This window comes from Erpetoichthys calabaricus, chromosome 7 (assembly GCF_900747795.2).
Source record: "Erpetoichthys calabaricus chromosome 7, fErpCal1.3, whole genome shotgun sequence".
Taxonomy (NCBI): Eukaryota; Metazoa; Chordata; class Cladistia; order Polypteriformes; family Polypteridae; genus Erpetoichthys; species Erpetoichthys calabaricus.
Genome location: NC_041400.2, coordinates 128,261,016 through 128,284,536, shown reverse-complemented (window position 1 = coordinate 128,284,536; position 23,521 = coordinate 128,261,016). Strand labels below are relative to the sequence as shown.

General features: G+C 36.3%; 1 protein-coding gene across 4 annotated transcripts in view; it reads left to right on the top strand.

The window, feature by feature from the left end:
* The window catches only part of aopep (aminopeptidase O (putative)), a 255,885-nt gene that overhangs the window by 133,002 nt on the left and 99,362 nt on the right, over positions 1-23,521 (top strand). For 3 of the 4 annotated variants that reach the window (XM_051929668.1, XM_051929667.1, XM_028805344.2), the window contains exons 12-13: positions 6,174-6,236; positions 6,721-6,810. In XM_051929668.1, the coding sequence (XP_051785628.1) occupies positions 6,174-6,236; positions 6,721-6,810 (153 nt within the window). Of the gene's footprint in view, positions 1-6,173; positions 6,237-6,694; positions 6,811-23,521 lie in introns of all 4 variants that reach the window. The other variant, XR_007935394.1, reaches the window with a different exon arrangement.

Genomic DNA, 23,521 nt, shown 5'->3' with positions numbered 1-23,521 from the left:
TTGATTCTTTTGAGCAGTTGTCTGCGGTCTTTTCTACTTTTTTAAGTCCTTCAATCTGCCTTTGGGTGTGGGCAGAAAAGGATGGATACAGTTTTACTTAAATCACAGTTAACTCCTCTTGTAGGTGTAGTAGTCACTTCTTGACCCCTAAAGACACAACTTTCATGAGAGCTGCAATATCTGGGTTGTCTGCTGAGGTTAAATCTCTGTAATGCTTGTATACATGACATATAATGTTGTTGATTTCTGTTATCCAGGAGAGGAGTTATAAGGAATCACAGTCCCTCAATCTTACTTTAAGCTGATCTCATTGTTTAATTGTCTGGGCAACACATATTCCTTAGAAGAATGGGTAAAGAATTGGAGGCATTTAAGCTATGGCAAAGAATACAAATATTTATAATTAACCCTTTCCAGAAGAGTTTGTGCCTTCAATTGTATCCAAATGCTGATTAGCAAGATACACTGCAAACACAGGTACAAGCAACATTGCCGAAGGGTAGAAATAACTCCACTGCCATTTTGGTTTTTCTGCTCGTTTGAAAGCTTTTCTTAGAGATGAACAGACAGATGAATGAGGCACTGAAGTAATTGCTTCTGCTTTAGCATGCAGTGTTGTCAGCAATTGGATGTAATTAAAGGAAGCAAAGTCCATAGAAAATAATTCATTAAAGTAAAATGGAAAAGGAAACTCAGAATTTCTTGGAATAAAAGTATAAACAATGAGATGAATTGAAAGTAAGAAAGATACAGTGATTATGAAATTGGTTGGAATAAAACTGCACAGCCACAGGGGTCACTCAGAACTGAAGTTGAGAACCACTGTTTTAAATAATTCTAAAGAAAGAAGGTCCTCATAAAGCTATAGGCTTAAAATGTGTACTTTGTGCACAGTCAACAGTTAGCCTAAAACCTTTAGGTATAGTAGGTACTATTATTACACATGCTGTTTCAGCTAAAGAATTAATGATTCAATTAACTTTTTTTAATCCTAGATTTCCTATGTTTATGCAGTATACTGAAGTATGTTACATTCAAATCTAAAGGCATATTTGTGCATATTGTGTTATATTTCACCGTAATTTCTGGTAGTGCAATGGTAGTACCGTTAGGCCAGGTTTATACTTTACGCAACGAGACGCATGCTCCAGCGGGAGTTACGCAAGCATTTTACTGTCTCGATGCATGCTCAATAATCCAGGTAAGGAAATTCTAAAAAGTTGATTCAGTTCATCTGGATATAGTTCTTTTCCATTGAGATACGTTACATCACTCATCCAAGTGACTTCCTCAGTCTCATTTGACTGCAGGTTTCTCCAACCTTATAAACAGTACCTTTGCATAATGACCGAAACTAGCACCATTGGCTAACGATGGGCCGTGTGATCAATGATATGCAAATTGTCCATTGATCAATGGCCATGAGTACCATTCACAGAGAGTTGGGGAATGGCTGCAATCACAGCATTGTAAGATGGTGAAAGATGTACCCTCAGGGCCCCCTCCTCGGTTCAGAGATGGTCGTTCCTTTTTCACGTAAATGGAAAAAAGGAATTTTATCATCACCAAGTTCCCAAAACTTCATGTCTTTGGAAGGGAACCGGAGCACACTGTGGAAACCCACCAGGAAAACATGCAAAATGCTACCACTCTACCACCACAACATGTGTATTTATTATCAGTATACAGTTAACGACATATCTGTAAAATGTAACATACATACTTTAATGCATTTTATCATGAAAATGATATCAAGTATAAATCTAAGGATTCTAAATGTGCAGAGAGCTGGAATATCATAAATGTAATGTGTTCTGTGTGGCGATTGCTGCTGTCAGGTCAGGAGGAAGCCCCAGAAGCACATAGCGATTAACAACTGGGTTGGTTTTAAGATGATGTTTACGACGGTCTACTTTAATGATAAAATAAACTACGAGGTTAAAGTGGACATTTCGAGATTAAAGCCGAAATTTCCACTTTAATCACAAAATAGACCTTTTCTCATGCCTTTATTTTTTTTGTCTGTGGCTCAAATACACTGCCATACATTTTGATGATGATGTCAAGGTGCAAAAAAAAAAAAAAAGACGGCACAGAAGATGGTATGTGAGACTTTTAAAAGGTATCATGTCATTACGTTGGGGAATGCTTGAATATAAAAGCACCACGAATGCATTTGTATGTCGGCATTTTGCTTCACCACATCGAACCATTCATCAAACATCGAAGTGCACACATTGATCCTGTAGGATCCGCATATTGGCTTTCTGTCACATGTAGATAGTAAACAGAGACTCTGACGTCACATTCCGACTTTTAGCACACTGTGCCCTCCGACTTTTTGCTGGTACTGCAACTCGTGCACGCATTGTGTTAATTTCTGAGGACATGCACAGACGACGTGTCAAATGAACGCTGGGAATGCGTGGCAGCCATGATGCGTGTGCATTCGCAATTCTGAACGTGAAATATAAATGAGCCCTTAGTGTCCAAGCTCCATAAATCTGTACCCGAGTCACTTTCTAAAGGAAGCTTGCATGTTCTCTTTTTGTCTCTGTGAGTTTGTTTCCAGGTTCTTTGGTTTCCATCCACTTCTCAAACACTTGCCTTTTATTATCATTGGTTACTGTAAACTGACCGTGAATGTCTGATAGTCTGCCCCTGCACTGGATTGGTATCCCACTCATGTCTTTAGCCCTAATATATTGGTACTCCATTTCTGTGCTGTACTGTGTATAGGTAAAACAGGATGAAGGTTTTTAATGAATACTGTGGATTTACACTCAGGGTACCTTGCCAAATAATTCAGACCTATTAAAAGTTTTCAAAAGTTGTAGGAGTAAAATAATTTTTGCATTTTATTGGAAATATACTGACTATACATAGCTTAAAGGAAAAAAAACTAAAGACAAAATAAATTTTTTGTCAGTCTGAAATCTGAATCTGAAATATGCTTTTAGCGTTAAGCATTCAGACGTCACACATTATTATATGAGTGAGCCACCGTTATCACAGTAGTAATGTTAAATAAATTGGAACAGGTGTCCACTAGCTCTCATAGCTAGTGATTTTTACTCTTTCATCTTGGCAGATTTAATTTAACTCATTCAAGGTTCTAGGACAGTGTTTCAGGACAGCTAGTTTCAAAACATGCTACATATACTTAATAGGTCAGAGCCATGACTTGGCCAGTAAAGGACATTTAACTTTTTACTCTTAAGTTGCACCAGTGTGACTTTTACCCTGTGTTTGAGATCACAAAGTTAATGTTTTAGTTATTTTTAGTAGACTTAAATAAGGTAATTTATGATATTTTTGGTACATTTCCTCATCCATTTTTTTCAATTGTAACAAGATACCTGGTCCCTACAGATGAGAAGCATCACCTGTAGGACAATACCACCACCATTATGTTTCACTGTAGAGTTTGTGCTTCTTGGGGCATTGGCTGTGTTAGATTTGCATCACCTAATCAGCTTTAGATTTTGGCCAGAAAGCTCAGTCATGATCTTCTTTGACCACTTGCCATTTTTCCAAAACCCTGTATGGTTCTCTCTTATACCTTCTGGCAAACCCCTTATGTTGATTTTCTTTTTGAGTAGCTACGTCTTTCCTCCCACCTTTCCATATAGGCTAATGCTAGGCTGAGCTTTGGACAGAGCTGACTGATGCACCTTTACTCCACTCTTAGCCACTGATTTCTGAAGGTCTTTTAAACTAATTGTTGGCTACTTCGTCTCCTTCTTATGCAGATGATGATTTTTAACAGATATGCTTCACCACACAATGTCCAATGATAAATGATACAGCTACAATTTCTTTATTATTGAGCCAGGAGTGCCCAAAGGCCTAAGAACAATTTTGCACCCTTTGAGTAATCTTAAAATTTTTAGCACTTTGTTTCTTACTTCCTTAGGCAGTTCTGCAGTCTTCCTTTTCCTGCCTTTCCGTCAGGCTCACTGTGTCAATAATAATTCCTAAACCAAACAGAGTTTTCATCCAAAAACTATAATGACTGATGTCAGTGGTGTAGAAGCATAGGTCAGTGGTAAGCCAATTAGATCCTCGGTAGAGCAATTTCTTTTGCGTATAAAATTTTTGAGATTATAGAGCACGGGAGTCTTAATAATTACTTAATATTTACAAAAAATGTTTCAGTTTTAGGTCCTCCCTGCGTGGAGTTTGCATGTTCTCCCCGTGTCTGCTTGGGTTTCCTCCGGGTGCTCCGGTTTCCTGCCACAGTCCAAAGACATGCAGGTTAGGTAGACTGGCAATTCTAAATTGGCCCTAGTGTGTGCTTGGTGTGTGGATGTGTGTGTGTGTGTCCTGCGGTGGGCTGGCGCCCTGCCATGGATTGGTTCCTGCCTTGTGCCCTGTGTTGGCTGGGATTGGCTCCAGCAGACCCCCGTGACCCTGTGTTTGGATTCAGCGGGTTGGAAAATGGATGGATGGATGGATGGTTTCAGTTTTATACTTAAAGGTACCTACTGACAGATAACTGTAGGTGATTTTCTATATTAATTATTTTTACTTGAGTTTATAGGTTTACAGGGAAAAGATAGATTGTGACAAGGTATTTAAGTATAATTTAAAATCCTTTAATGTGAACATTTTAAAGGGTCTGAATAATTTTGCAATTCGGTGTTCAATTAAATCATATAATTTATTATTTACTTTGTTCATTCTGTAACATACTTTGGTGTTCAGTGCTCAGTCTGGTCACTGCTTTTGTGAAACTTTAATTTTCTTACTGATTGTAGGAGTTTTCTCTAGGTGTACTAGTTTTTTTATTACATTACAAAGATGCAAATGGTTTTTAATCACCCATCCTTTCATTTTTGAATCCATTTTTCAAATCAGATCTGTAGAGATACAGGAGTACCGGCCATAAGGTGGCAACCAATGCTGGATAAGACACTAGTCTATAGCAGTGTTTTATGAACCTCCAACACAGGGTCCATTTGTAGTCATCAGTTAAATAAATATGAATACCTTTAGCATTGATGAAATGGGCCAATATGACTGTGTGTAAGTGTGTGTATAAAAGAGAACACTGCCGTGGACTTGTGTCCCATGTAGACCATCTAAGACTGTTTCCTTTCTTTTTTTCCAGTGCTGCCCAAGTAGGCTTTGGCTGTCACAACCTTGTAATAGAAAAAGAAGGCATATAACATGGATGGATGGTTAGATAGTCCTTATAGTTATATTAAGGAAATTATCATTAGTTAATGATCCAAATGGCATGATTGCACAGCCTTTAGCATCAACTCTTAACATGTCTTGGGCCTGGGTTACATCCAAGCTAAAGTTCTATGTGTTTCCCCTGGACTCAGTTGTTTTCTTTGAAATTCTAATGACATGCTGTCACATTCACCGCTAACTGTAAGTGAACTCTTCAGTTTGTAAGGCTGTATGGAGGTTGTGTCCAGCACATACTTGACTTTCAAGGTTCTGTGGTTATTACTGTTGAGATGGGCCCTCAATGGTACCGATGAAGAAAAAGCTGGTATGGTAATTGACTGCTAGATGAATAACATGCCCTACAATCTACTTTGCTAGAAAGCTATTCAAAGGAACCCATTATTCTTCTGCTTAGATAATATGCTGATCACTCACACAGTTAAGCTTTTATGATTTCTTAAACAGAAAGAAAAGTTGTGTTGAAAATTCGGTTTGTATATTTTATTTGTTTAAATTGATATCAAGTTGTAATATTTGGGACCTTATGGCACCTTTTATAATGAGATGCAGTGCACTGCTGTGCTCTGCTGAATGGCTTCTCTTCAGGTTGCAAGCCCTTCTTTGCACTTCCTGTGTGTATCATCACAGCAAACCCCTCCCCTCCCTGCCTGACCTGGGAGTGGAAAATGCAAAGAACAGTGTTTGATTACAATGAGGTCTCTGCTTTCATACTTCTGCATGTCTGAGTCAGGGAAAGGATTCAACAACTGGATCAAGTGTAAGTAATCATACAAGAGGAAAACAACAGTGGATGACAGCAGTCGCTTAAAAGAACACATTTAAATCTGAGGCAGTCTTTTTATTTGTACATTGTTAAGATTTTATAGCAATACATTTTTATCCTGCATTGTCTGCCTTAACAAGCTGGTTATGGAAAGATTTTTCCTGTTGGTTAATGTGCTACAAATGTTTCCTTACATTTTTTTCTCCAGCCTTTGTTAGAAGAATGCAATATTTGGCTGAAAAATCAGTTGGTTCAAGAAGTGAAACAAGAGGTAAGTAGAGGTGGGGGTGCTGATGTTTGAGTGTTTGTGAGTGCCCTTTTTTCTACTTATTTTATAAAAGAGTGACTAAATAATGCAATATTGTAGATGTTATGTTTTTAGATGACTGTTATGTGACATATTTTCTTTGTAATTTTCATGCAATAGTCCTTTATAATCCAGTTTTAAAGGTCATTTAGGCACGCAGATCGCATAGCTAACATTTCAGTGGCTTAATGTTAAATGGCCTGATTACATGCCCTTCTTAAAAATGCCAACTAAAAGCAAAAACGCTGCATCAGCCTGAAATACTATCTGATCTCTCATAAAAATGAGTAAGTGGATTTTCCCCACACAACTTTCAGCTTTGGCCTTGGGATAAGTATTTATTTCCAGTGAAGCAATGGAAAGTGTGTCTGAAGTCTGTTTATAGTCTCTTACTCACACTGTACAGCACTTGTGTCGTCTAGTTTCTGACTGCTCATTTGAACTACAGCTTCCAAAATGGATTCATTTCAATCAAAGGAAAAGAAGAGGAACCAAACGGAAAAAGACAACAGAGGGAGAGGGAGAGATCTTCAGGGAGGTAGGAGTAGTCATGATTAACTTAAAGTGAACTGTGCTGTTTTCCTGACACTTTTCCTTTCTTCAGAATGTGACCTTTTTCATGCTTGTAGATAGAAATTAAAAATAATATACAGTAGCTTTTTCCATTTATTCAATTTCGGTGTCTTTTAAATTGACCCATCAGTACTTGTTTAGATTAATAAAAAGGTATAAAAGTAGTCAGTGCAAGAATTCCCTTGTGGGCTACATTTTTATGATTGCAACGTACCAATCCTGTTATTTTCTCTTTTTCCAAGTGTTCTGTGTTGGATTGTTATGCATGATTTAATAGCATGAATATCATTATTATTTAAAGAATCACATTTATGCTTTTGTTATATAGAATCAAACATTAATATGTTTTACATGGCATTATTCTGTGGAAAATATGTACAGTTGTTTGAGGTAATTGTAGTATTGTTAGTGGTGTCTAAAGAACTGTTTTAAGGATTCTAATACATGTACTGTTTGGCTAAAATTATATCTGATACTTGTTTTTTTACAAATTATGCATAGGTAACATCATACCATTTTTACAGCTTATGGTGTAATGCATTACATTACACAAATTATGCCCTCTGGCAGGAAATTTGAAATGGCATTCTTGTTAATGCTCAGTGTTCTTCTACTGTATTTATGAGACTTTCGTAAACATTTTAAATCTGTGATGAACTTAGGATTGTTTATGTGCTACAGCACTTTGGTGGAATACAATTGTAGAACTGAAGCAAGTTAGCAATGCAAGGATTTCTAAATGGCCCCAAGCTGGCATAGTGTCCTTTTTTCTGTTGAAATAATGATTGCATGACAGGTAATTGCTGAGGTTGAACACCAGCAGCCATCCCCTCCTGTGCAGCTCATGGATTAAGGTCACCTTAATGCAAAACACAACATTTATGCTAGGAAGAGTGTTTAATTGCTTCACTTTTTAGGTTATACTAGTTATACTTCTGCGGTAATTTGCTTGATTTTCTACAGTTATACCAAATGTAACAGTATTAAAGAATGAACATACATGTTAATAAGTTTGCTTTTTATTATTTCATGTTAATTTGAAACACATGGATGAAATAGGAAGTTTTTTTTATTGAGATAATTATATACAGTGTATTCTGTTACATGATTTCAAAGGATATTTAATCAGATAACATGCCATTGTACGACAGGAAATTGTGTTTTATAGTGTATGCTGAAACAAAATGAAGGCTAGTAGCTGTTAGACACCAGGTCACTTTTAGAAAATATCATTATTCCTGAAATTTACAACTATAAAATTAAAATTTTTATTGGAGAAAATCTGAGTAAAGGCCACAAAGTTCATGCATATCACCTTTCAGAATGTTTGCTTTTTTTTTTTTTTTGAACAATGCATAAAGTTATACACTGACATATTTTTCTTTTTCAAATGTAAAAAAAAGATGTAATTTAATAATGCTAATATAATCCTACTCTGGTATCTGGAAAGCAAGAAAAGAATAAATTGGGTTACAGAGATGCACAATGGCTCTACACACCAAGTGATTTGCAACCTCTGTGTTCTAGAAATTCTTCCCTCTGAGAGTTCACTAGAGCTCATGTTACCAACTGTTAAGAAAAACAACATCAATTTAATTAAAAATGGGATTGCCTGCTTTTGCAGCTTAGGAAGCAATCCAGCTGTGTGTTTCTCAATACACTTTTGTGTAACATTGCAGGTTTAACAGTACAGTATATGGTGCTGTGCTGCAACATGAAATCTATTGTTATTTCCATAAAATGTTTTGACAAAAATAACATATAATGCAGTGCAACCATATTAATCCTCTTTTGACAAGCTGAGACAGGCACCTGACCAAACAGCATATTAGAAAAAAAGATAACTAATAATGCAGGCATCATCTTAAATTTATTACTTTCGTTTAATAAAATAAACCTATAAATATAGGGTAATCATGATTTGACTTAGTTGCTTTTCATTTTTTTTAACATATTTCTAATTAATTGGGCACAGTATGTATCATTTGTTATGAATCATTCTTCGTATCTTACGGTTCTGTTCCCACTGTAGGTGGCCCAGTAAGTTAGCATGGCAGTAAGTGATTTGGATTCAAGGCATTTTTCTAACTCAGAGTGGTCCAAGGCTTTATATGAGCACCAAGAATAAAAAATACATTAACGCATTTGAGACAGCACAAAGGGCACATTTTGCATTTATTTTTTTAAGACAATTATATTGTTCTTGTGTATTTGATGTAATTCTCATAATATATAGTGCTGGACACCTCATATTGTGCTTGAGTTAATTAAATTATATTTTTAACACTGATGACAGCGGCAGCATGAAAACACGTGTTTTCCTTGGTCATTTTAGTAATATTTATATATGCAATAATATAAATTTTTTATATTTTTTATCTTGCCTTGCCTTTGTTTAATCTTTTTATGTTGCACTTTTTGAGATTTACTGGTAATGTAAAGTGCCACTATAAATAAAATGCATTATTATTATTACAGTAATGATAATATTGATCCCACTTTGACTCAGGTTACACGTAAGCATAACAAAAATTTAAAAGTCATTGCAAAGTATTTTTGTCACATAACTCTCAGATGCCACACAAAACCTTTTGTGAGAAAAACATTTAAGGATCATCTTGTGTTTTATTGCAAGTAGCATATTTAATGTGTGCCATTGTGTCTGTGTTATTCTGTGTCTATCTGTGTTGCATTTTTCCTCCAAACTGGTTACAAATTGTCTTTTATATCATTACCTGAATTACCAAGAACAGCAGCACAATCAAAAACACTCAGTACCGAGAAGAGTAAAAGCTTTTCTTCTATTTGTTTTCCTTAACAAGCATAAATCTGCATTATTTATTAATTAGTCTATGAATGTTTGTGCACAAATCCACAAAGAAGATATGGAGCAAACTACTGCGGTTCTTTCTTTTATTTGTCTTTTTATTTACTGTTCTTAAATTCTCATGCTTAGGAATTTCAGTTTTTTTTTTTTTTTTTGCAATGTTGTATAATAAGCACAACTGCATTCATTTCTTCTACCTTGTTTAATATTGTCCTGTATTCCTTCTTGTTATGGATTAAAGCATCAAAGTTAAGTTGAACGGTTTTGTTGAGCCAAACATTTGTGGTCCACCACACTTGTGCGCCCATTTTGCTCACAAAAACAAAAAAACTTCAAAAGAGCTTTGCACAATGAAAGATTTATTCAGTTAACTAAAGAGAGTGTTTAAAAACAGTGCTTACAATGACAGTGCTTTTACTAGATTTGTGCTGTCAGTGAAAACTGACTAGTGACCATGATGTGACTATGGCCTTATTAAAGGCATTCCTAGTTAAGCATACATTCATAAGATTTACCTACTGACAGAAGCAAAGCAAAAACATCACATTTCACAGATGGTTGAAGTCTGAATTGGCCTGGTTAATGGTGCTAGTTAAAAAAAAGCATTATTGATCTCATTCCTGCTGGCATTGGTGGTTTCAGCTGTGGGTTTGCGCTAGAATCTGATGAAGGGATAATGTGGTACGTCCTGAGGGATGTACAGATTCTTAATGTATGCTACCAAATCCCTTCCATATCCTTGAAAAGATGTTAATTTGCTCCAGCTTCTGAAAAGCTCACATAGCCATAAGTTCCAGAATGTGAAGTACAATGCCTGCCGCGTACATTTCCTGAGAAGGATGGTGTGTATTTCTGGTCAGACTGTGAAGTTTCACATACAATAGATAAATATTCATTTTATTTTATTTATTTATTCATTTATTTTTTATTAAAATCACACAACATTCCATACAAATAAATCAGTTTTTACAAACATAAGATCAAAAACAAATCAGTTGCCACCCCTGAAAAAGAGACCTACGCCAGCAGAGTAAAACTTAAAGCTAGTAAAAATAATTAAGTAGATGAATTAATAAGTGAATGATGATAAATGGGAAAAAAGGGGAGAGAATCTGCTTCCTCAGTGCTTTAAAAGCTTATTCTAAAATGTTATTGATTAGATCCTGCCAGGTTTTTAAAAAGTTCTGCACAGATCCTCTAAGTGAGAATTTGGTTTTTTCCAGTTTCAAGTAGTATATAACATCAGTTACCCACTGACTTAGAATAGGAGAGTTAGGATTCTTCCAATTGAGCAAGATAAGTCTGTGTGCCAATAGTGTAGTGAAGGCAATTACAGTTTGTTTGTCCTCCTCCGTTTTAAGCCCATCTGGGAGTCCACCAAACACAGCTACCGTACTAATGGATTATTAGGGCTGACACCAAGACTGTCTGATAGGCATTTAAAGATTTTTGTCCAGAATGATGTTAATTTGGCACAAAACATGTGATCCAGTGAGGCTGGAACTTGATTGCAACATCAGCAGGTTGGATCTTGCCCTGGAAACATTTTGGATAATTTTAAGTGAGACAGATGTGCTCAGTATATAATTTTGAGTTGAATAATTGTATGCTTTGCGCATATGGAGCTCGAGTGAATTCTCTGCATTTCTACTTTCCACTCCTTTTCTGAGATGTTGAGTGAGAGATCATTTTCCTTTTTAAAAGAGAAAATGAAGTCACATGCATTTCAGTATTCTCTCTTCTAAAACTCATGACATACACGCAGACTGATATTACATGTAGGAGTGCCAGCCCTCTTCCTGTTAAAAAAAAAAAAAAGAAATGTCAACAAGATGGTGTTTATTAGACTGTCTTATGAAAGTGCAAAGTGACAGGCAATGTCTTTTTTCAATTAAGTACAGGAATGTGATAAGCTAAATTCACTTTGTGGGCAGCAGATGGCAGCACTACTAGCAAACGTTTCTGTCTGGTAGCAGAGCTTAAGACATAGTAGGCCTATAGGATCTAGTGTAGTGTAGAGTTAGTTATGTGACATTTTTATTTACATTTCTGAAACAGGTGGACTAACTGTAGGGTATTTCATCCACAATTTATTTTAAGAATTTATTGGATAATTGAGGATTTTTGTGAAGATTTCTTTCAAATGTTCGATTGTCATGGTGATAGCCTTTGAGAATCTTTATTATTGTCTATATATTGCATATTGTTAAACAACCTACATTGTTTTTGTATAATTGTTTCTTTTTATTGCTTTTAATTGTTTTGCTTAATAAGCACATTTATGGTACATTTTCATGTTTATTTTATAGTCAAGATAATGGATAGATAATTGATTACATTTGTTCATTTAAAGTAAATTACAAGGTTGAAATGCATGCATTTTTAATTAGACTATACAGAGATTTCAGACATCATCCTTCTTACACATATTGATATAGTGGCAGAGGAAATAGTGTGTGGTAGATTTACACAAGATTTATTGTAATTTATTTGTTCATTCAGTATGTTCTAAATTGTATTTGGAATCACTAAGTAACCAACGCCTCCTCTGGCATAATGGCTACAAGGTAGAACTTAATGGCTACAAGGTAGAACTGCAACCAGAGAAGGATGACAGGCCATAGTCTGGTTCACGCACTTCTGATGTCATTAATGAACCTGATGGCATTGCTTGCAGAACCTTTTCTTAGGTACATACATGCACTACAATGCAAATGACAAAGATGTCTTGAATATGCTTATTTTTGCCTAATTATTATCTATGAACTTAAGCAAGTGTCAGATGTTTTGAAGAATATCACCACTTTTCCTTTCACACATTTCTTTTTAAGACCTTTGTTTTGTGTTACTTCTTTTACTTTAAAGGATTTTTGATTGCATTAAATGCTGTCTCTCAGCTCACTAGCATCCTTGGTACACATTTGCCTTAGATTAGGAAACACAAAGCAGCAACTGGCCATAAAGTCTAGACAGGATATGGGAGTAGCTGGTATTCAAAGTGGCATTCTTTAACAGTGGCGTCGACACTCTTTATAGAATGCACTGATTTTAGACATGGAATTTGATTTTCTTGACTAAAAACAAATAGATTTGTTTGTATTATGTAACTAACACTGCATTTGTTTTACTCTTGTGCCATTTGAGTTTGTGGGGGTTGTCCACAAAAAATGAAAAAAAAATTCTTGCTTATGTGGTGTATAACGCTTTTTATTGTCCAAGTGGTTATGTAATTGAAAACTGAATATCAAAGATATATTTTTGGTTTCTCTATAGGTGATTAGCCTATAGATTAGATTGAACTTAATGATGCAAGGGTGTATGGTTTAAAAATTCTGTTTCTTGTTTTACATACATAGTGATGGCTTGTACTGCAAGATCAGTTAAACTGAACACATTTAAGTAAAACATGTGTAAACTCCACTTGTTTGTTTTTAATTCAGTGAGTTGATTTTTTATTACATACATATTTTTTTTTAATTAAGGGGTGTTGAGTAAGTCTAATCTTAAGAATTCTACATATCATAATTAATCAAGGTGCACTAATTTGGTGACTATTCACCCTTCTGCTGACTTACAGTGAACACTTTCACAGAAAATCCACTTCATGAGCCTCTCTTATGGCACCTCTTGATACCTCTGGGCTTTTTTCCAAATCAAATGCTGTATATAATAGGGTAGCTGAACCCAAAAACCCAATCAAACTATGACTATAATTAGCTCTTATTTTCAGACTACAGTATATCATACACCTAATTCAATGAGCATGTAATAATAATAATTCATTACATTTATATAGCGCTTTTCTCAGTACTCAAAGCGCTATCCACACAGGGAGGAACCGGGAAGCGAACCCACAATCTTCCACAGTCTCCTTACTGCAAAGCAGCAGCACTACCACTCTGCCACCTGTGCTCCTGTGATCTCTTTAGAAGTATGTTTGTAATGAATGCAATCCTACTACGTAATGTGTTTTTGCTCTTTTTGGTTTGAACAAAAATAAAACTTTAGCTTGCTAATTTATAAGTGCTCATGTGTGATTTACATAATAACTATCACCTAACTAATGCAAACCTTGGGCCTTCAACCCTAGCTACAGGATCGCATTTGTAGATCCACTATAATGGTCGAGTACAGCCAATTTTACAATTTCTTTATGGTTATTTTGGTCACTACTGATTCCTTCCAACTTGCCAAACAGTCCTTAAAGGGTAAGTTATCTGTATAATGTGCAAGGCATCATTGGGGTTGGTATTATTAATAGCTTGTGAGGAAAAACTAAAATGCTGTGATGCTAGCTTTCAGGCAATGATATTGTCATGTCTTACTAGATGGGTTCTATGCTACAAAGCCATTTTTGGGAGGGTATTATTGAAAGGGCTGTTATCTAATGTCAAATCACATCACTGGTTTGATTGGCATCTGAGTATGTACAACATAGCACAAGATAAAATCATCAGGCCTGTATTTTAATCTTGTGGAGGATTCTGCTGATAGTGATCACATTGGCAAATGTCAGAGTGTGGCCACTAGAAGTACAAAGTAACGCTAAATTTCTTTATCTCAATATGATTTATGACAATGTATCAAAAAGTTTGATCTGATATATCTTTACAACCAATATACAATATGAGTTGTTTATACATTATATTTTCTGGAATGCATTATGGTATGCAATGTCTACCATTTATTTTCTTGAAAAATCTTAGGATAACAATGTGTCATTTAATACATACACACATAACATGTAATCCTGGGATTTACTATATTAATTAGCAGCAAAGAAGCTTTCTCTATTAAAATAAGCATACTTGGTTCTGTTTTGGTCCTTTTTTAATACACAAAGAAAATCTATTTTAAATGCCAATAGTAAATGTTTTCATTGACATATAGCATTCCAGAGGTTCATCTCGTCTGAATATCCTGATATTGCTGTGGTTTTATCTAGAACTACACAGATATATTCTTGTCCTTGTGCCAGCCTATAGGTCTCTGCCATTTATGTGGGCTCAGGTTTTACATTGATAGATTGAAGATAACATAAAAGTGTTTGTATATGTCTTATAAGTATACAAACTTGAAAATAGTAATAACAGCTATGTATTGAACCTCAAGGAAAGGTAACAGCTTGTGTTATGTTCGTTATATTTTACTGTCGACGTGCAACCACCCAGTAGTTTCTGTTTAGATACTTGTGTTCTAATTATTATACTTTCTTAATATACTTTCATTTTTCTCTTTTCAATTCATTGCAGACCTATGATAGCAGGAGAATAGTCAGGGACATTTAGCCGAGTCCATGCACAGGCCATCATTACTAAGCTTTCCACAAATGAGGAGGACAAAATAATTAATTTGAAAATCACACCATGATCACCGGTTAAAACAAGAAGTTATTTCCCTAATTAGTTTTCTGTTTTTTTTTTTTTGTTGTTCAAACTGGTAGGCTTTACGAGAGTCTTTACTTCGTTTGAATTGAAATCACACACTGAACATGCATGCACAACAGTGCAGGACAATGCGCCACATGCACAGTCACAAAATGGAAGTGCCCATAATTTACCTGGGAAAGCATATACATGATAATTTCACTGGGAAAATTAAAAATTAATTAATTCCTGACATGTCGTGAACTTTCAGTCTAATGCAGCCTCTCAAGTGGAGTTTTGTTTCTTGTGGAGGCAGAGTTAAACTTCCTATCCTTTTGTTGCCTTTATACATATCAGGGGTTATGCGACCAGAAAGGCAGTCGTCTCACTTTTTGTTTAATCATGGGATGGCCCATTTTCCGGAAAAATCTGATTATCTCTCTGGGTTTTGCCCTTTATGACACACATCCACTTCCTTCCTATGAAGTGAACTGAACCGACTCTGAGGCATCTGTTCTTGTTCTCCTTTCTAGCAGGGCTGGATTAAGACTCTACAGTGCCCCTGGGCATCAGAACCCCCAGTGTCCCTTTCTACCACCCAAAACACACAGAATGACAAATTAAATGCCATAAAGTTTACATCAAAAATAATCCAGTAAAGGTGATCACCACATATTGTTCAGAAAGTGCGTGCCTAGCAAGCCAACATCCATCTGGGAATATGTAGTTATTTATTTTGCAAAGGCTTTTGTTTTTTTATTTATTTTATTTTTTGTGATCTGACCAGGGAATGCAGGCGAGGAAACGTAAAGCATCAGTCCAGTGTTTCATGTTTAAGCATTTTGGTGTTGGTACCCTGGGCACTCACCTGATTGCCCATATGACTCCAGCCCTGCTTTCTAAGAGCTTCACTTCTGCTCTCAGATTGGTTTTATGCAGAAAGCAAACTAGCAAACTGTGACAAAGGACGTCTACCACTGATAATTTATAATGTTTTTTTCCCATTTATTATTAAGTACAAAATGTTGCAGGGTTTAGCAACCACTCATTTGTATATTGTATTGTCATCAATATTTTACTCTAAAGTTACTGTTTCTTCCCAATTAGGTTGTACCTGGTCAAACACTTGACTGCATACTGGTTTTGATTCTTGGGACAGTCAGCTATGACAGAATTGAATCCTTGTATTTTTAGAATGATCAGTGTCTTAAGAATCTTTTATACTTTTATCTGTTTGTACTATCCAAAAGTTCATTTGTTTGAGCTCTTTTGAATGGTTTCACTTTATTCATGAGCATCATTATTTGTATTACATGAGGGAGAGTCAGTGGTGGCTGGTGAAAAAAAATTGTGTGGGAGTGCAGTTATTGGGGGGACAAACTGAAACAACACAAAAAAAACACAAACTGTAATGCTACCTACACACAGAATGCTTTGAATAGTGAGAAAGGCGTTATATAAATGTAAAGAGGTATTATTATTATTAATAGCGTAGCCAGAAATGTGTTGGTGGGTGGGTATTTATGAAACTAGGTGGGCGAATAAAATTTCACCCAGATAAGATGATTTAAAGAACTTGACCATCAGCAACCAAATGAGGGGGATTCTCTAATAAAACCTTGCTCAGTAATGCACACAACGTTGGATGATGCATGCACACAAATTTAAAGATCCAGCTGCTTGTTTATGACCTTATGATGATGCAAAAATATAAGTAAACAAAAAAAAAAACAACATTTTGCTGGCATCATAGTACCCAAACTATAGACACCAATAATAGCCGAGGTTAACAACACTGTTAAGTGAATATTTTTCTCTCTCTCAAGCTCTCTCTTTCAGTCCAACCTTCTTAAACTGCATGGTCTTAACAAACAGTAGGACTATTACTAATGCACACTAAGGGAATAAAACACATGATATATAAAAAGAAAACAAAGAGTCTTTGCATATTTTGTAATTATACAGGACAGTGTTTAGTTCTACAGTAAACTATGAATTATGTAAACATGTACAGTTACTACATCATCAGATCAGCTATAAATATAAAAAAAATGTCAGTATCGTGATGTGCTGGAAATAATTCTCAGAGGATTTCAGAAATTCCATTTATTGTCAAAATTATTACAAACAAAACACAATATTTTGGAAATGTCTGTAACATTGCTCAAGGCCACTGTCATCATTATTTTTCCTTTATAACATTCAACCAGTTGCTAAGGCATACAAGTTTGTTCACACTTTCCAATACCAGAGTAGATCTCTTATTGTGCACAATATGAAAAAGAAAAAAGGCAGCTGCACAATGCAGCATGGAACAAGAGCATGAAAGACTGATTTTGAAATGCTTGCAAGAATAACAAACCATCTTAATCACAATATCCCAAGTCTATTTTCAGGTTGTATGCAAATACTTTTGCTTGTTTGTATTTATTAATATTTAATTTCTATTTTATGAAATTGATAACATTACTTTGCATAGCATTGAATTCCTTCTGTGATTACTCATTGTGGATACTTTGAATGCTTAGTGTTACAGGAGCTGTAGAATGCCTAGTAAAAGAAGGCCCTTTGTTATCGAGACAACTGTTGTTACTGTATATTGCAGGTTTAAGCACAACAGCATTTTCAACCTTTTTAATGCATGGTTTGGAGAAGTGATCACTTACTGTACATAAAATAACCCTAAGAGCATCATTAAAAACTCAGGAATTGAAAAATCTCAGGAACTGATCTCCTTGCAAATAATACACACACAAAGACCTGCGCTTTCTTTACGTCCTTGATCACTTGCCTTTTGCTGAATTCTTAAGTCAGGTCAGTCAGGACCAAGGTCCTTTATCTTCTTTTTTTTCTTCAAGTTAACGATTTATGAAGGGGTGTTTCATTAAAGAAACAACTGAATTTTCTTTGATTTCTGAAGCTCTGCTTGAAGGTGCTATCAAAGACTCGCTTGCTCCACTGTAGTTAGTAACATTAAAGGTGATTGTGAACTGGGATCCATTGGTTTCAACATGACATGATTGTCCAATCACTTTAGATTAAAAAAAAACCTAAAACAATACTAATTTGCTGTCAATAAGGGAGTGTTTGGGTCGCACAGAGCTGCCTCCCTGGAAAAATTTGAAAGTAACCAATTAATGAGCAGCCTCCGGTCACCTGCTTGCCAGAAGACCAAGGACTTGCATAGACTCTCATTTGGCTGGCATTCTTCACTCAGGAAATACAGGTATTCACAAAGATTTTTTTTTTTTATTCACACAGAAATTAAACAATGTGACGGATGGCTGGGGCCCATGCCTGGCCAGGACGCCCCTTCGACACTTGGTCCGGGGAATTGCCATGGGCTACACACTACTTTCCCCGAAATGCTTGGTGGCAGCCCCCCTGGGTTGCATTGGGGCCACAGGCATGGGATTTCGGAGCTCAGCCTTGTTGGAATCTGTGGCCACTGCCAGGGGGAGCTGCATGGCTTAACGAGCCGATGTGGGCTAGAAAGCAGCCACACCTGGAAGTGCTGCCTAATTTAGGTTAATTATCACCTGAAGCACTTCCAGGTGGGCTATATAAGAAGCCGGCAGCCACCATTCCTGGAGCCAAAGCTGGGAGTAGTGGTAGTGGTAGTGGTAGTGGTAGTGGTAGTGGTAGTGGTAGTGGTAGTGGTGAGTGAGTGAGTGTGTGTGTGTGTTTGCTTTTTGTTTTTGTGTTTTTCTTTTGGTGTTTTTGGGACTGTGTGGGGCACGGGGAAGACGTGGCCCACGGCAGAAGACAAGAATAAAATCTTTTTGTTTATTTTTACCTGTGCCTCAGTTATCAGTCTGTATCGGGTCGGCGCCTATATAGTGCCTTTGCCACAAAAAAATACAAGTCGGAACCAATTTTTAATGGACATTGACATGCGCTGACACCAGGCACATTGTGCAAATAAACAAATTTATCTCATAATTATTTCAAATTACCTAATTAAATTAAGTATTTTTTTTTTAAATATTTGGGGGGGTGGCACCCCACATTACAAACTGCTACTGAGGAGAGTAATGTTGATTTATTTATTCATCCTGCCTTAGTGACCTGGAAGACTTAACCTTCTAAGAAGGACATGTCTTGTGACATCTGGACATCTTCTGTCATGTTTAATTTTAAATCATCTAGGCAGAAAAATTTGCTGTGTCAGCATAGTGCAGTATTTTTGCTTTTGCTAATTGCTAAATACAAAAAGAATTTAGAACTGCATGGGACTTTTGCAATTAACAAAAATACAGAGAAAAATGTTCAGAATTGTTCTGATAAAATGCTAACATACCAAAGCATTAATATAGACTGCTTTGAGCTCCTCTTTGGATGATGGGGAGTTAATGTGCATTACTTAATTAGCAGTGTGCGATAGTGCATTATCTTATCTTTCAGCATTGATCTTCTTAAGTATTAATGCCATCTGTGATCATTTGCTATGCTTCTGGTATTACATTTTTGCTTTTAGTGGCAATTATATTTTTGTTTTCATAATACATCATATGCAGCTCTTGCTCTGTTATTTTTATCTTATTTGGATTTTTATTGTACTGGATTTTTCTCTGGGTAAAACAATATATTTCACTATGTCTGCTGTTTGGCATTTAGAGTTTAGTATATTAGATTCAAATATTTTGTTTATTGGTGGCTTAGTCAATTATGTTTTGATTTGTAATGACTAGGAGATGTTTATCTAATTTTGCTAGCACTTCTGATAATGAAAGCAGCTGTACATATGTTTGAAATTTCAGACACCAAAATCATCTATTTGAAAAAAGAAACCTTTGGTGCAGCCTCAGTTATGGATTCTTTTACTCTTTTAAATTTATCTTGAACAAGTTTATTTCATCTTGTAAAGTATATGTTCCTCTTTTACTCATCTGATAGCTGCTCTTTTCAGCAAACAGATCTCCAATACCAGTTATTAAAACTCCAGCAGAATCACATGCATTGCACCTGATGCTCTCTATCAACAGGTTTACATGTGTGGACCTCAGTATAGATTTTAATTCTCCATCACAAAGTTCTTTCAATAATTTTTGCTTAACTAACAATAGTATATCAACTGATGTCAGTTTTATATCACATGAGTCTGGAATCTTTGAAAGCTATTGCAGTCACCATAAGCCAACTTTGGCTTGGTTTTTAACTGCATAATATCGAAAAATACTATTAAAAACATGTAATTACATTCTAATATCACAATTGTATTTGAATATGACTAATTTTTACAAAAGCATTCACTTAACAAAAATGTGATGTCTCTGTCTGATAAAGTAAATAAAAAAATGAAAATCCACCCAACTTTCAAAGCAGTTAATGAAGTCCCTGATCACACCTTAATGTCACACCATGTGTATTTATATTAACCTGTCTAATTATGTAGCAGTCTACTTGAGAAAGAAATCTGACATAAGTGCCATTTCTGCTTTAAATGTAATTCTTCGCTGCTTCTGAAGGTTTATATGAACATAGTAAAATTACTTAGCACTGGCAGAAGTGTTTCTATTTTCTAATATTTCAGTCTGAGTAATGTAAACAGATGCAAAGCCATTCATACAGAATGCAGATAATGGTTGAAATAACATTTCAGTTGTGTTTTTCTTATATTGTACTCTCAGGCTTTTGGCCACTACTACACACTAGTAGCAAATTCTTTGAGAGTCTTAATTTGAAATATTTCTTATGTGCTGTTAGGACTTGCGTGCCTTGGCTGATCATAGCAGTGTGAACAATCTAGTTATTACTTAAAAATGTTACTATGTTTTGACACCTTATGTTTATGTTTTTTTTTTTATATATGTAGGTCTTACAGTCCCACTGCAAGCCTGTAATAGGTAGAATACATATAGTTCACCACAAGCTAATCATGATATTTCTTATATATTCTGTCTCTAAAATATGTTCCTTTTGGGTTTGCATTGCTTGCTGTATAGGTCTGTTTTTAATTCTCCTTTTTCTGATGCCTCATTTATATCCTTTTAATATCATACTCTATCCCCCTGGAGTTTCCACTTTGTGTCTGTGCTGGTCCAGTGTTTTCCAGAGCTTTCTTGGTGTTCTGTTAAAGTACTTGTAAGGGTTAAGGTTCATATTCAAGCACTACTAATTTATTGACTTTTTCACTTTGCCTCACTCATGGCCAGCTCTACCGTTTTCCCCACTCTGGGTGAAACTATTAAAGTCATGGCTAAACCTTATATACTGTATCATCATATTTTGTGGGAATAGATACATGTACAGTGCATCCGGAAAGTATTCACAGCACATCACTTTTTCCACATTTTGTAATGTTACAGCCTTATTCCAAAATGGATTAAATTCATTTTTTTCCTCAGAATTCTACACAGAACACCCCATAATGACAACGTGAAAAAAGTTTACTTGAGAATTTTACAAATTTATTAAAAATAAAAAAATTGAGAAAGCACATGTACATAAGTATTCACAGCCTTTGCCATGAAGCTCAAAATTGAGCTCAGGTACATCCTGTTTCCCCTGATCATCCTTGAGATGTTTCTGCAGCTTCATTAGAGTCCACCTGTGGTAAATTCTGTTGACTGGACATGATTTGGAAAGGCACACACCTGTCTATATAAGGTCCCACAGTTGACAGTTCAAGTCAGAGCACAAACCAAGCATGAAGTCAAAGGAATTGTCTGTAGACCTCCGAGACAAGATTGTCTCGAGGCACAAATCTGGGGAAGGTTACAGAAAACGTTCTGCTGCTTTGAAGGTCCCAGTGAGCACAGTGGCCTCCATCATCCATAAGAGGAAGAAATTCGAAACCACCAGGACTCTTCCTAGAGCTGGCCTGTGATCTAAACTGAGTGATCGGGGGAGAAGGGCCTTAGTCAGGGAGGTGACCAAGAACCCGATGGTCACTCTGTCAGAGCTCCAGAGGTCCTCTGTGGAGAGAGGAGAACCTTCAAGAAGGACAACCATCTCTGCAGCAATCCACCAATCAGGTAGAGTGGCCAGACGGAAGCCACTCCTTAGTAAAAGGCACATGGCAGCCTGCCTGGAGTTTGCCAAAAGGCACCTGAAGGACTTTCAGACCATGAGAAAGAAAATTCTCTGGTCTGATGAGACAAAGACTGAACTCTTTGGTGTGAATGCCAGGCGTCACGTTTGGAGGAAACCAGGCACCGCTCATAACCAGGCCAATACCATCCCTACAGTGAAGCATTGGTGGTGGCAGCATCATGCTGTGGGGATGTTTTTCAGTGACAAGAACTGAGAGACTAGTCAGGATAAAGGAAAAGATGACTGCAGCAATGTACAGAGACATCCTGGATGAAAACCTGCTCCAGAGTGCTCTTGACCTCAGACTGGGGCGACGGTTCATCATTCAGCAGGACAACGACCCTAAGCACACAGCCAAGATATCAATGGAGTGGCTTCAGACACAACTCTATGAATGTTCTTGAGTGGCCCAGCCAGAGCCCAGACTTGAATCCGATTGAACATCTCTGGAGAGATCTTAAAATGGCTGTGCACCGACGCTTCCCATCCAACCTGATGGAGCTTGAGAGGTGCTGCAAAGAGGAATGGGCGAAACTGGCCAAGGATAGTTGTGCCAAGCTTGTGGCATCATATTCAACAAGACTTGAGGCTGTAATTGCTGCCATAGGTGCATCGACAAAGTATTGAGCAGAGGCTGTGAATACTTATGTACATGTGATTTCTCAGTTTTTTTATTTTTAATAAATTTGCAAAAACCTCAAGTAAACTTTTTTCACGTTGTCATTATGGGATGTTGTGTGCAGAATTCTGAGGAAAAAAATGAATTTAATCCATTTTGGAATAAGGCTGTAACATAACAAAATGTGGAAAAAGTGATGCGCTGTGAATACTTTCTGGATGTACTGTATATAACATTGAAGAGCCCTTGTCCTCCCTCAGTGTTTCACGCACAGAGATATACATTTGTTTCCATCAAAGACTGGGGGTCCTCTTTGTTTTTCTGATGCTGATTTACTGTATATGTATATGTGATAGATGGGGGAACATTTACAAAAAATGATGCCCCACACATTTTGCCACCCTAGACGTCCACCTAGTTCACCCATAAGGTAGAGCCGGCTCTGGCTTCACTTGATTTTCATCAACTTTGGTATTACTCCACTCATCTCCGCTATGACAAGATACAACATGTTCCTATGTTATTTATTTTCATTTGATGTATTTATACAGCAGACTCTTGTTATTCTAAAGAAGATATAAGTTTTATGTGGCAGAACAACAGCATTAAAGTAAAGTAAAGCCTCTAGGTAATTATACCTCCACGTCTTTTTTAACTTTTAGCAAATTGCTCTTTAAGAACATAGGGGAAAGTGTAGTAAAATGTTTCTGTCAGTTGCCTGTATCGTTTTGATGAACATATGAGTGTTGATACAGGATAAGATCTGGTTAAATCTTCAAACCTGCAGCGTCAGCTGTATTGATTGAAAACAACTGTAACAAAAAAAATC